The sequence below is a fragment of the Candidozyma haemuli genome (assembly GCF_002926055.2).
Source record: "Candidozyma haemuli strain B11899 chromosome Unknown C_2014730914, whole genome shotgun sequence".
NCBI classification, from domain to species: Eukaryota; Fungi; Ascomycota; class Pichiomycetes; order Serinales; family Metschnikowiaceae; genus Candidozyma; species Candidozyma haemuli.
Genome location: NW_020289904.1, coordinates 144,578 through 156,995, shown reverse-complemented (window position 1 = coordinate 156,995; position 12,418 = coordinate 144,578). Strand labels below are relative to the sequence as shown.

General features: G+C 44.1%; 4 protein-coding genes across 4 annotated transcripts; 2 read left to right on the top strand and 2 right to left on the bottom strand. All coding sequences in view use genetic code 12, as the record gives it.

Annotated features, from left to right (window-relative positions):
- Positions 1 to 703: 703 nt before the first annotated feature.
- On the top strand, positions 704 to 5,181 carry CXQ85_001710 (mitochondrial 54S ribosomal protein uL1m; the record flags this gene model as incomplete). The annotated part of the gene is made up of 2 exons (XM_025485408.1): positions 704 to 1,469; positions 2,348 to 5,181. The coding sequence occupies 2 exons, from the start codon at positions 704 to 706 to the stop codon at positions 5,179 to 5,181; spliced, it is 3,600 nt and encodes a 1,199-aa protein (XP_025340873.1).
- Positions 5,182 to 5,327: 146 nt separating this feature from the next.
- Positions 5,328 to 7,175, bottom strand: CXQ85_001709 (uncharacterized protein; the record flags this gene model as incomplete). The annotated part of the gene is made up of 1 exon (XM_025485407.1): positions 5,328 to 7,175. One exon carries the CDS (start codon positions 7,173 to 7,175, stop codon positions 5,328 to 5,330), a length of 1,848 nt encoding a protein of 615 aa, XP_025340872.1.
- A 321-nt stretch (positions 7,176 to 7,496) lies between these two features.
- CXQ85_001708 (uncharacterized protein) lies at positions 7,497 to 9,002 on the top strand (the record flags this gene model as incomplete). Its single annotated transcript, XM_025485406.1, has 1 exon — positions 7,497 to 9,002. One exon carries the CDS (start codon positions 7,497 to 7,499, stop codon positions 9,000 to 9,002), a length of 1,506 nt encoding a protein of 501 aa, XP_025340871.1.
- A 26-nt stretch (positions 9,003 to 9,028) lies between these two features.
- CXQ85_001707 (RNA helicase) lies at positions 9,029 to 12,195 on the bottom strand (the record flags this gene model as incomplete). The annotated part of the gene is made up of 2 exons (XM_025485405.1): positions 9,029 to 10,348; positions 10,378 to 12,195. The coding sequence occupies 2 exons, from the start codon at positions 12,193 to 12,195 to the stop codon at positions 9,029 to 9,031; spliced, it is 3,138 nt and encodes a 1,045-aa protein (XP_025340870.1).
- Between the last annotated feature and the right edge of the window lie 223 nt (positions 12,196 to 12,418).

The window sequence follows — 12,418 nt, the reverse complement described above, 5'->3', positions numbered from 1 at the left end:
GCAACACTCGCCACAAAGTTAACCCACGCTGCTGGCTCACCTCACTGGCTGCCTGGGCCTTTTTTCCCTCCTTTGTGTGTGGTTTTTTAGCCCTTGTGCGACTTGAATGATTCATTTTCTGGACGTTGCGGGTACGCTTTTCACGCAGACCAATTGGCTGCGGGACCACTTGCACCTTTTGTCTTTGGGATATATCCGTTGCACAAGCGCTTATTTTGGCCAAACGAGGGAAAAGGAACCCAAAGCTTAACCTTCTTTACCTTGGGAATTCTTTTTCTTGACTGGCTCTCGCTAGACTTTGATGGTGTGCAGCAAACCCTTTTTGGGGGTATTGGTTGGGATACCCTTAAAATAGATATGCTGGCTGTGGTAGAAGCACGGGGGGATGGCGAGTCTACATGATGCTTCTCTACTACCCGTAATTTTTTTTCTTATCATCCGCCTTGTGTCTTCCACCTCGGTGTTCGCCTCGATCCGTATCTTGGCATTTTTTTGTCTACTTTTTTTTATGCCATGTCTGGCTCCATTTTTTTTTTCGTCCCTCTCCTACTCGCTCGCTCGCTCGCTGCTTCGAACGAGTTACACCCAGACACCACAACTTCTCTTCATCACCACTACTTACTTCTTTTCAAACATGGTCACGTGACCCCGCACTCACAAAATTTTCAACTGGCTCTCCCCTACAATAAGACCCTAACTTGCTATGTTGTCTAGATCCTTGATCGCCCGTTCGGGCCTCTCCATATGTCGTCTTTTCTCGACGACTACGCCGGCCCTTGCACCTCCTTCCAAAAAAGCCCGTGATAGAAAAGAAGAAAACAGAGCCAGCGCCAGAAGACTAATGAAAAGACGTGCTCAGCATAGAGCCCCAGCTTCCAAGCACCCACTATACATGGACATTCCCACCGCCATGCGCTACTTGCGTGCTGCTGAAGTGGGTAAGTCTCCTGGCAAAACCACCGTCACTGCCCACGTTTCCCTTGTCCCTTCAAAGTCATCTTTCCCTGTCCTGGGAAAGATCTTCTTCCCCAAAGCCATCAAAGACACACTGGCACTCGTTCTTGTAAATAATTCCGAAAAGCAGGAAGCTCTCAAAGAAATCCCTGGTGTTACAGTTGGAGGTTCTGATCTCATCAGCGAAATCAGAGACGGCGCTTTCAATTTAGCCAAAATCGACCAAGCCTACGCTGATCCAGATGTCGTGGGTGAGTTAAGACTGATTGCCAAAATTCTCGGTCCTAGAGGCTTGATGCCCCTGGAAAAGAGAGGTACTGTTGGCAAAGATATTCTCAAAACCGTGAAGGAGAACTTCGGTGCCTATTACTTCAAACAGGGTGGTGAAGAAATGGCCATTCCAATCGGACGTTGTGATTTTAGTGACGAGGAAATTATTCGTAACTTAAAGGCTGCTTCCGATGCCCTTCATGACAGCCAGGTTGGCCTTAAAGATCCCGTGATGATTGGTCGCTGTCACCTTAGTACCACCCTCGGGCCTGCCATTGTGGTTGATTTTAGTCAATGATCGAGCAAGTAAATTACCGCTAGACACCAGTAATCTGCTCGTTTAATGATGTAACATTTTTTTTCCGGAGCAACTGATTGTGCACCTCCCCATTCCATTACTGCAATCTCCTATTGCAAAATGACATCCAGCATGTACATAGAATAGCATTCTAATACTCCACTGTAGACACATTTATTTGCTAAGATCTACCTTGCAGTTGCTAGTTCGAATTCTCGCAATCACAATAGTGTTCCCCTGGCGCCACGCCAATCCAGGGTCCAAATGCTTGCTTTTGCAGCCATCCCTCAACGGTTTCTGCTGTTCGAGACGTTGCGTCAGCCAGCGCACAAACGCTTTTTTTATACAGCCTTTCCTATGCAAGTGCACTTAGTGGATCGTTCGCGCGTCGAACCGACTACGAACAACCAGCCCATAACCGACCTAAAATGGTAATATTTGGCCTTCTTAGACCTCTACCAACCCTTCTTAACCCTGCCATAAACTTATTCTACAACTTTTTTCCTTGTGTTGTGTCACAAAACCACAGTTTGATAAGGGTCCTCGACGACGTAACCCCGAGGATACACTTCCTCCTGCACGCACTGCTTGCAAGCCCACAATCTCTTTCAAACCGCATCTCCTAGGTCCTTCTTCTACTGACCCCAGAGTCTTTTGCCTTTTCCACTTACCGGCTTATACTGACTGCCTTTTTGTACAACTTTTACCTATTATTGTTATTGTGACTTCTTCCTTTGTCTTTATACAGCCATCCATATCATCTTCATCCCCCGCATCTTTATCCTTGTCGTCATCAAACAGCCAGCCTACTTACCTTCCGTTCAGCTCATGAGCCTGATCGTGTGATGAAGCTGCCTGTCCGCAATTTCCAGCCATCCAGTCCCTCGCCACTTTCGTCTGGTGATCCTCCACCAGCTGCTCTGCTTTTGCAGCCTCCTCCACCGACCACCCTGGTCCATGCTAAAGATAGCGTTCCATCAAACTTACTAGAGAAGCTTCTGACGTTCCCCTTGTTCAAAGATGCTCCACCGCTGTTCCATCATAAGGTTGCTTCTAAGCTTAAACTAGTCCAATACACTCCCCAAGAATATGTTATAAAAGAGGGTGACCCTGCTTTGTCCATGTACTGGATTCTTAAAGGTACTGTCAGCGTCACTTCTCCTGATGGTGACTCGGTGTACGCTGAGTTGAACCCGGGTGCTTTCTTTGGTGAAATCGGTATCCTCTTCAACCGACCACGTACTGCCACTGTTGTTGCTCGTTCTCGTGTGCTTTTGGGTGTGTTAACAGCTGATGCTCTCAACACGGTCTTGCGTTCCTACCCCTTGATCGAACGTCGTATTCGTGATGAGGCTCAAGAGCGTCTAGCTATGCAAGACAAGAAGAATAAGGCTGACATTCCGATTCTCAGGCCAAATAACTCCCCAGCACCCGACAGTTGGCCAAACCAAGTAACGTCTACATCCACAGCGCCTACTCTACTGGTATCCAATCCTCTGCCGCTATCGCAAATTGTGACTGCATCACGTCGTGTTTCCATTTCGTCTCCACTTGTTATGTCCCTAGATAACGTCGATCAAACGATATCAATCCAAGATTTTATCAAAACAGTCCCCATCTTTGCAAACCTACCGCCTGACCTCATACACCGCCTTGCACTCGGTGCTGACCCGCTAAACTTCAAATCCTACGAGTTCATATTCCGTAAAGGAGATCTTGGCTCTGACATTTATTTTGTTGTTGACGGTGAAGTTGAGGTCATCGATGATGGTGAAAATAAGGATAAGTCAGAGAGAATCTTAGCACGTCTCAAGAAAGGCGCCTATTTTGGGGAAATGTCATTTTTAGAACTTGCTCAAAATGGCAAGATCGTTAAACGAAGCGCTTCCATCAGAACAGTCACTTCAGTTGAGCTCATCGTGATTCGATCGCATCAATTAGAGAGAATATGCTCCAAGTACTCGCATTTTGTTGACGAAATAAGAAAGACTGTCTTTGAGAGAAAGTTGATGAATCAAACACAAAACATTGGGGTAGGGCTGGCTCTGCCCATTGTTATGCCTGAAAGAAGACGCAGCATTGCAGTGGAGACTGTTAATCTGAGAGCTTCTCTGAACCTCTCGCTCGCAAACAACCGTCAGCTTTTATCTCCCGAACCATCATTATTCAACCCCAACTGGGGTGGATTTTCTGCGTTCGATTCGTCGCACACGAAAACTTCAAGGTCCGTCTCTCCTGCTTCCTCGATCGACCCTGATGCCGTGCAAGCGAAGACGCCTACATCGCTCACGGTCGATTCTTGTGAGGGGATTGGGCGGAAACGAAGGTCAGTTTGCAGAAGTGTTTCTCCTCTGAGGCAACTACCGGAGGGACCTCTTGATCTCAATGTCCCCCCAGCAAAGCTTTTCGATCAAGTGAACAGCTTTCCTTCTAGCAGAAGGCCTTCATTTCAGTACATGCCCCATAGCAAGAGAATGAAGCTTGCGAGTTTGGCGGGCCGTCGTCGGTCTTCGGTTCTTGTTAGCCCAGGCTCCATGCCAGACAAGATTCTACTAAAGGTTTTCGAGTTTCTTGACTTACCAGTTCTTATGAAATTGAGAATCGTAAGCCGTCGTTGGCGTCAGCTACTATACATGGCCCCCAATATCTGTCAGCGGTTAGACCTAACTCCCTGGAATACAACGATTACCGATGATGCGCTAATAGCCATAACTGACTTTGTTGGTTCACGTACACAGTTCATTGATATCTCCAATTGTTTTCATATCACGGACGAAGGCTTTAGCTATATGGTGAACGAAATTGGTATGGCCGGTAATCTTAAACTGATAAGAATGATGTCTACATGGGAAGTTAGTGCAATGGCTATCATGGATTTGGCTTCCCCGTCTGTTGGCAGCCAACTAGAGGAAATTGATCTCTCCAACTGTCGAAAAGTAAATGACAACGTCGTTCAGAGATTGATAGGGTGGTCTGATGAAACTCGAAGAGATCCGTCCTTTGGCGATCAACATAATCAGATGGGCTCAAAGATCCTAAAGCGCCTCAGTCTCAGTTATTGCAAGGCTCTCACTGATGACGTGATGCATCATATTGCAAGCAATGCCAATGAAACTCTCGAATCTTTGGCCCTCACACGCTGCACTACGATCACCGATATGGGCTTTCAGTATTGGACCTACAGGACATTCCCCAATTTAAAACGGCTCTCGCTCAAAGATTGCACCTTCTTGACCGATAAGTCAATTATTTCGGTTGCCAACGCAGCCCCACACTTGGAATCTCTAGATCTTAGCTTTTGCTGTGCTCTTCTGGACACTGCTGTTGAAGTATTGTGCCTAGGGTGTCAGAATTTACAGTCTTTGGATCTTTCATTCTGTGGATCAGCTGTTAGTGATTCCTCATTAGTCGCAATTTCTTTACATTTACGAAACCTCAAGAGATTACTGGTCAAAGGCTGTATCAGAGTCACAAGAGCCGGAGTCGATGCCCTACTCAGTGGGTTCTCGCCACTAACTTACATCAACGTTAGTCAATGTCGAAATGCTCATGTCTATCCAGGTAACATGCCGGCTCAAACGCTTCAAATCAACCCATCAACAAAATCTGCATTCATAACAGCAGGTCCAGCTAAAGACATTATTGAAATTGTCATTTAATCTAGTCGCTCGCTACAAACGCTCCAAAATAATGGACATTACATTCGCTTCCAAATATGACGACTTTTTTCTGTATCTTTCATGGTATCTACATTCTGGTTAAATAATTGTGTCATAGTGTCAATATTATTGTAATATCAAAACATCTATCGTTTCCTTCTGCCCTTGCTCTTATCTTCAAAGTCAATGAATGAAATTGGAACACCTTTGTTTTTGAAATACTCCACGATAGTTGGTCCATGGGGACCTTGCACCATCACTTCGGTCAAATTAGGGTTATGGACACTATGACCGACCGAGGTTGATCCAGAACATTTGTTCTTAAGGTCTTCTGCTAGAGTAGCTGGTTTTATAAAAAACTTTTCAAAATCAACCACAGTGGTGACTTTTTTCCTGCCGAGGACCGTACTAGTCAAGATCTTGATCTTTGGTGGCAGGCCCTTATGAACTTGCTTAGGCAGAATAGTTGTTTCACCAGGCTTGAGAATTGTATAATGAGGAGAATGGTTAGAAGTGAATGGTGCAATAATTTTATCTCTTGTAACCTTCTCATCTTTGATTCCAGTGGCAGCTTTGAGATGTTCATCCACACTGATAAACTTCGGTTTAGCTTTGTCGACCAAAGATGCCGCATTGATGTACTCGTTCACAATGTCTTTTAATTGCACTTGAGTGTACAATTTCTGAAAGTCCTTGTCGACCTTATTGTAGACCATTCTTGTTTTGCTAGTTGGTTTGTAAAGCGAAACAACCGATAACTTTTTATCGAGGTCCTTCTTGCTAGGTGTTGTCCCTGAGCCTTTATTTGAATCATTCGTTTTATGCGTGACAAAGTTGGCTAGCGTTTCAGGTGGTACCGTTATAGCTACGACACTAACATCGTCGCCTTTGCCCTTGAGCAGCAAATATTTCTGCTTCTCTAATGATTTGAGAAATTTGGCACTTTTCTTCCATGATGTCTTCTTCACATTGCAATATTTGGAGTCCATTTTGGGCAAATTCTTCAAAATGTATTGTCCCATAAAATTTGATGCAGAGATTGGAAGTTCAATCTTTGGGTTGAGTTTTACCAGCTGAATGAACGAACGGTTGAAGAAGTTATCGATATCTTCAACCAGCAATTCAGAGAGAGTTTCTGATACTCCTTCGACGGAATCTTGCTCTTCTGTCTGAGACGCATTTTCGTCTTCGGCTACCTGGGAAGTTGCTTCAATGTTGTCAGCGTCATTACCCCCATTATCACTTGTTCCAGTCTCCTCCGGAACATCTTCAGCATCTTCATGGTGATCTTCAGATGTCGCTGCTTCTTCTCCCTCCTCATCTTCTTCTTCTTCTTCTTCATCCTCATCCTCCCCGTATAAGGCTTTGAGCGTCTTGTTAAGATTATCGTACGCTGAAGGCAGGTAAGGCTCTACAGAAGTAGGCACCTCGACATCATTATCGTAAAGCTTCATGAGCTCATCATCAATGACATGGATAATTGTAACAGCAGTTCCCTGACGTCCAACCACATTATCAAATTGAGTCAAGTTCAAAGAGCAATGTCCAATAGCTTTGACAACAGTGGGGGTCTGATAGCTAGCAATTCCTACCAAGGCACCTCTAGTAGCCCTTGGGTCAAATGGTGGGATACTTCCTGGTAACATAAGATTTGCATTGGTAGATAATTTCTCGATAACATGGTTGTTCGTTAGAATTATAGGAAGAATGCCTCCTACCTGCCAAAGGGTATAGATTGACGGATATAATGGAGAATCCCTGGTCTTAAACCACACAGGTTTTTCGTCAGTGTCATAATAAATAGTACCCTTATGGCCTTGGATGCTTTGGTAGGTTGCTTGTTTGATGACTGAAGGAACGATCTTGAGTTCAATCTCTTTAGCCAATTCCTCTTTATTGATGCCATATTCTTTGCATACCGTCCCTAGAAGACCACGTCTTTCGGAAGACTTGATATTAGACGACGGTTTGGGATTTGGTTGCTTCTTAAACATAGTTGGCTAAGAAGAGAACTTTATAGTAGTCTCTCAGATCAGTGCGCCATCTTGGAAATATTCGCGTTCAAGTTGCAAAATTGACATTTCCACGAAATATACAAATGATGTACTTAATGAAAAATAAAATTTCAAATTAATCATATCAGGTGAAGAGAGTTCCAGATTTCAATAATCAAATAAGATAATTGCTTTCATTGAAAGCCACCATAGATTCTCCCAGTCTACAACACCTTGACCTGTGGGGTCGCTGAATGCCAGTCGCAAAACTATAGTACGTAATGCTAACTTCGCGCTTGGAAACCAGGTACTATCAACAGCATGAAGACAACGCACGAGTCTGAACCTACCAAATGGTCTCGAAGATCTGTGGTGTGGATGGTATTTGCATTCGTGCTCTTTCTTGGAGCACCTATGTTCATATATACCACGAGTACATACCGTGCTGACTTGCCAGTTGAAGACTTGTCAGAGAAGAGTGCCAGCTTCTCGGATGCCATTCAAATCAGGGTACCCGTGTATTTGAGATCGGAGAACGATCTCGATATTCCTACTCTTCAGGAAAAGGTCAACAATGAACTACAGAGCAAATGGAACGTCGAAAACAATTGGGGCATCGAGTTAATATCATCAAACACCCAGTCCCCGGACCCATTCGACAATTACGTCGTGGATATCATCTTCGATGGTAAAGCAGATCCTGTTGTTTCACCAAACTCGAAGTCTCTGACAATCCATGTCAACTGTAATGATTGTGTCATCAAGGAGTTGATTAAATTGTTTGATATCGTTTTCGAGGACGAGGTTAAGGCTATCTTGAGCGTCATCAACAATGTCGAAAAACAAAGCAAACACAACGAGATTTCCGTTCCACATGCTTCAACATACAACATTGTTTTTAATCTTTTTGTGGAAAACGGTATTTCGGTGGATTGGGAGATAGACGAGGCTGTATCGACTATGCAGCCAATCTTTGATGTGTTGAGACATTATACCAATTTCAAGGTTAGCTCGCAAATCCAATACTACACGAAGCTCCACACCCCTCCTGTTTTTGATAATGAGACCAATCGATACATTGTTCCAACAAAGGACTTGTCCACTTTCATCAACTACGGGGATTGGAACTTGATCACTCATGATATATATCCAACTATTAACTTCATTGTTTTCTTCCCGGCTAGCAATCAAAAGGGCCAGCCATTGATATTGGAGCATTCGAAAACAAACTCTTTCATCGTTCCTCAATGGGGTGGCGTGTATATCTACAACGCTCCAATGCCTGTTTTAGGAGACTACACTTACACTCTCCAGAAAGAACAGTGGTCAAGAATCTTTGACACATTTGCATCCCAGCTTCTTGAACTTATCGGTATACCTAAACTTCCGAAGAGTCTTCCTATGAGAATAGACTCATTCAACAGGATCATGGGAGTTAAGAACCTCAAGCATTCACTCGAGAATCTCAAGTCATTGGTCACATTATCTGACTCATTGGATGAAATCTCAATTCCGGAATTGACACGCGCTCACATGGTTGATAGTTTGCATAATTACGGCGAAGCATTGAAAGGCCTTCAAGATGGCGATTTTGCCTCCGCCGTTCGCTTCTCCTCCAAGGGCTTAGAGGATTCAGACAAGGCATTCTTTGAGAAGGAAATGGTCCAACAGGCATACTTCCCTAGTGAACATAAGCTTGCAGTCTTTCTCCCGTTGCTAGGTCCTCTCGGAGCCATCGTTGTCTTCGGCTTGTTAGGCGTAGTGAAGGAGCAGCTTAAGGAGAGGAAACAAAAGGCAAAGGAATTGCAGGAGAAGAAGGATACGTAAATAAATAATCTATAAATATTGGGCTATCAAGAATACAGAAATTCGTTACCGCCTAGTAACAGGCCCTTCGAGGAGAGATCATCAATATACTCTTTCCACAAGGGGTCGTTACTCAAACATTTAGCGTCGCCGATGATAATCAAACCGTACCTTGCTCTAGTTAATGCGACATTGAGTCTTCTTTCATCTTTCAAGAAACCCACTTTGTTTTCGGAATTGGAACGAACGCATGACATAATCATGAAGTCTTTCTCTCTGCCTTGGAAAGCGTCAATAGACGCGATCATTATATCCGAAACAGTATGAATAGTAAGTGGCTTCGACTCATTGTAGAAATCATCGCGGTCCACATCTTCGTGAATGATATCCTTATCCGGATTGATGAGATCGTTTTTCACTAAGGTCGAAGAAATCAAATCTCTTTGTCCCCTGTATGGTGTTATTACACCGATGTCAGATTTCTTCACTCCTTTGTCGAAAATGAGCGTCATCAACACCTTCTCGAGATACTTGATTTCTCCATCGTTGGCATATGTCATACCTCCATCACTTTTGAACCGAGTGCGGACAATCTTCTCAGCCTTCTTTCCTTCGGTGTCCCAAAATGTAACTGGGTTACTCGGAATGCCATCTTTAACTCTATCCTCAGCGGTGATACCATCTTTAAGAAGATTGTTATAAAATTTGTGTCTGGGAAACTCACTGATAGCAGGATGCATTCTATACTGGGTGTCAAGCATGTGTGGCGTCTTGTAAGTACCGTTTCGAAGGATTCTTTCGAATAAAGACAACGAAAGATTAGGAACATCAGAGAAACTGCTCAATTGCTTGTGATCACCAACAAAAACGAATTTCTCAACACCGTTCATGGAAAGTGGGATAAGTGTTGTTGGTTCTGATGATTGTGTCGCTTCATCCATAATCACGACAGGGATCTTCGAAAGCGCTTTCAACTGTAGGCCACCTGCCGTGACGGTGGTTGTCAATATGACCTTACTCAGTCCAATGACCATATTCGAGTAGTCTATAATTGCTGACATGAGCTTCTGGTATTGACTTTTGCTGATCTTTTCACCTGATCTTCTTAAGTTCCTAAGAGATTCTTGGAGATGCGGAGGTAAACCGTCAAAGACCTTGTGATGCAAGCAAATGGATGCTAATGGATGTTCCCTGTTATATTCGATTTCCTTTTGCAATGAAGTAATTCTCAATATGGACTTTCCATGCTTGGGCAAAAGCTTCTCAGCAATGTTATCGATAGCAATATTTGAAGCGGCAACAACCAAGATAGGCGATGTGTTCATCTTCTCCAACAACTGCAAAATAATCTCATGAATCGTAGAGGTCTTACCAGTGCCCGGGGACCCTGCAAAACAGTAATCGAGTTATTAAGCACAGATTGTAAGCCCACCTTCTGTGATTCATTGAAAGTTGACTTGGTTAACTGTAAGTAGTTTTTGAAGTTGAGCTGCTTGACTTCCTTGTTGCCCAATAACAAATCCTTGAACTTTGGGTTCAGAAGATTTTGCATAGCGAAGAATACTCGACCGACCGGAACAGAAACTGGAAGAAGCTTAAGGTGCTTTACATCCACTGTTCTCGGAAGAGGCATGGTGTTCCATGGATACAACTCGACAGCTATCTCGCATATTTGAGGACCGGTAGGTTTTGGGCCTCTCAGCTTTCCCTTTTTGCCATGTCCTTTACCAGAAGATTGGTTCTTTGCGCTGAAAGTATCGACCATGGCGATTCTACCGTACCACGGAATCCTGTCATCCAAAACGAGAATAATTCCTTGATCTTGAGAGAACGGAGAACTCTTCACTGATTGCATATTCTTCGTGATATACCGATCTAGTATTTCGGGCGTGAGAAGAATCTGGATCTTGTACTGCTTGTGCTTGAGATTATTCTCAGAGTACCATTCCAAAATGAACTCACCAGGCTGCAACATAGAAGTGTTATTGTTGGAAAGCAGGATCTTTTCCTCTAAGAACAAGTTGTAACACATTTCGTTGAAATAGGACGTCAAGTCAGGGTACAGAAGAGGGGGCTCGGAAGCTGGCGTGAACTGTGAGATACCAGGAGGAAGCACCAATGGAGTTGTGGGTTTTGGTACCTTGATACTCAGATTATCAGACGAGGTATCTCCATTCTTAACGCGTTGCTTCAGACCGCCATTAGAAGCGTTACTAGAGCCACTGTTGGGGGCACCCTTTGATGGCACTGCGGGCAGAGCTGACTTCTTATTCCCCTTCTGTGCTTTGGGTTCGCTAGGACCTGGAGACTTTAATTTATCACTTTTACCGGTGGGTATAGGGCTCTTGGATTGCAGTTTCTTTGAGGCTTTCTTGGGATCGGCTGAACCATTTTGACTCTTCAGTGCGGGCTCTGAAGATTTCCCACTTTTATCACCATTCTTCTTTGGCCCTTTGACTGTTGAAGATGAATTGTAAGCCTTTTTAGAATGGTCTTTTCCATGGGAGGGTTTGGGAGTGACGGAACGAGACTGGATTGGGGTTGTATCAAGGGAACCCACTGCCTTCACGGTCTTACCCAGTTGAAACTGAGCCTTGGTAGCCATCTTGGCCTCGTAGTGAGCCTTTCTCTGTTCGGCATTTGGATCGACCTTTTTCGGTCTTCTTCTTTCTTTGCCTGTTTTTCTGGCGCCTTTACGCCCGCCCTTCTTTGAATTAGCATTAGACTTGGGGACATGTTCAGTGATACCAAGTAAAGTTCGCAAGAATGAATCGCTTTTCTCACTAACATAGTCATGGGCATTAGGATCAACATTATTATCAGCTTTAAAACAGGCCCGACAGTGAATGAGTTGCCCTTTGCCAGTGTCAGCGACATAAAGATCCTTTTCCAGATGGCAATTCATGCATTGTATATCTCTAAACTTGTAGTACTGAGGCAATTTCAAAAATAAGGAACCATTTGATAGGGAGTACGACGCCAGCTCCTCATCATTACCTTCTTTCTCTGAACAATCGTTGCATAGAAGACTAATATCAGAAAGGCCGTACCTGATCATCTTCAAGAGATGGATGTTGGAATCGCCACATTCTTCGCACTGTATCGTTTCTTCCAACAGATCATACTTGACAGTCTTGTGTCTAGTAGAAGATAGATGTTTACCAATCTCCTCCAGGCCTTGAACCTGACATGTTTGGCATGTATATGTGGGCATTAGTGATGACTGGGATTGATGCCTAGCTCAGTGTCATCGATGCACCGCATGCCATCAGTACAGGAAAAACGTCTAGCGAGTGGGTCCCTCTTGGCCACTTAGGCCGCGCAAGAAAGTAACCAGAAGCTAGAGAAGGTAAGTGGCTGCAAAATGAAATTCTCGAAGAGGGGATTCAAAGGAAGCTGATCCAAGACAAACAAGATCATCCGTATAGTTTCTTCTT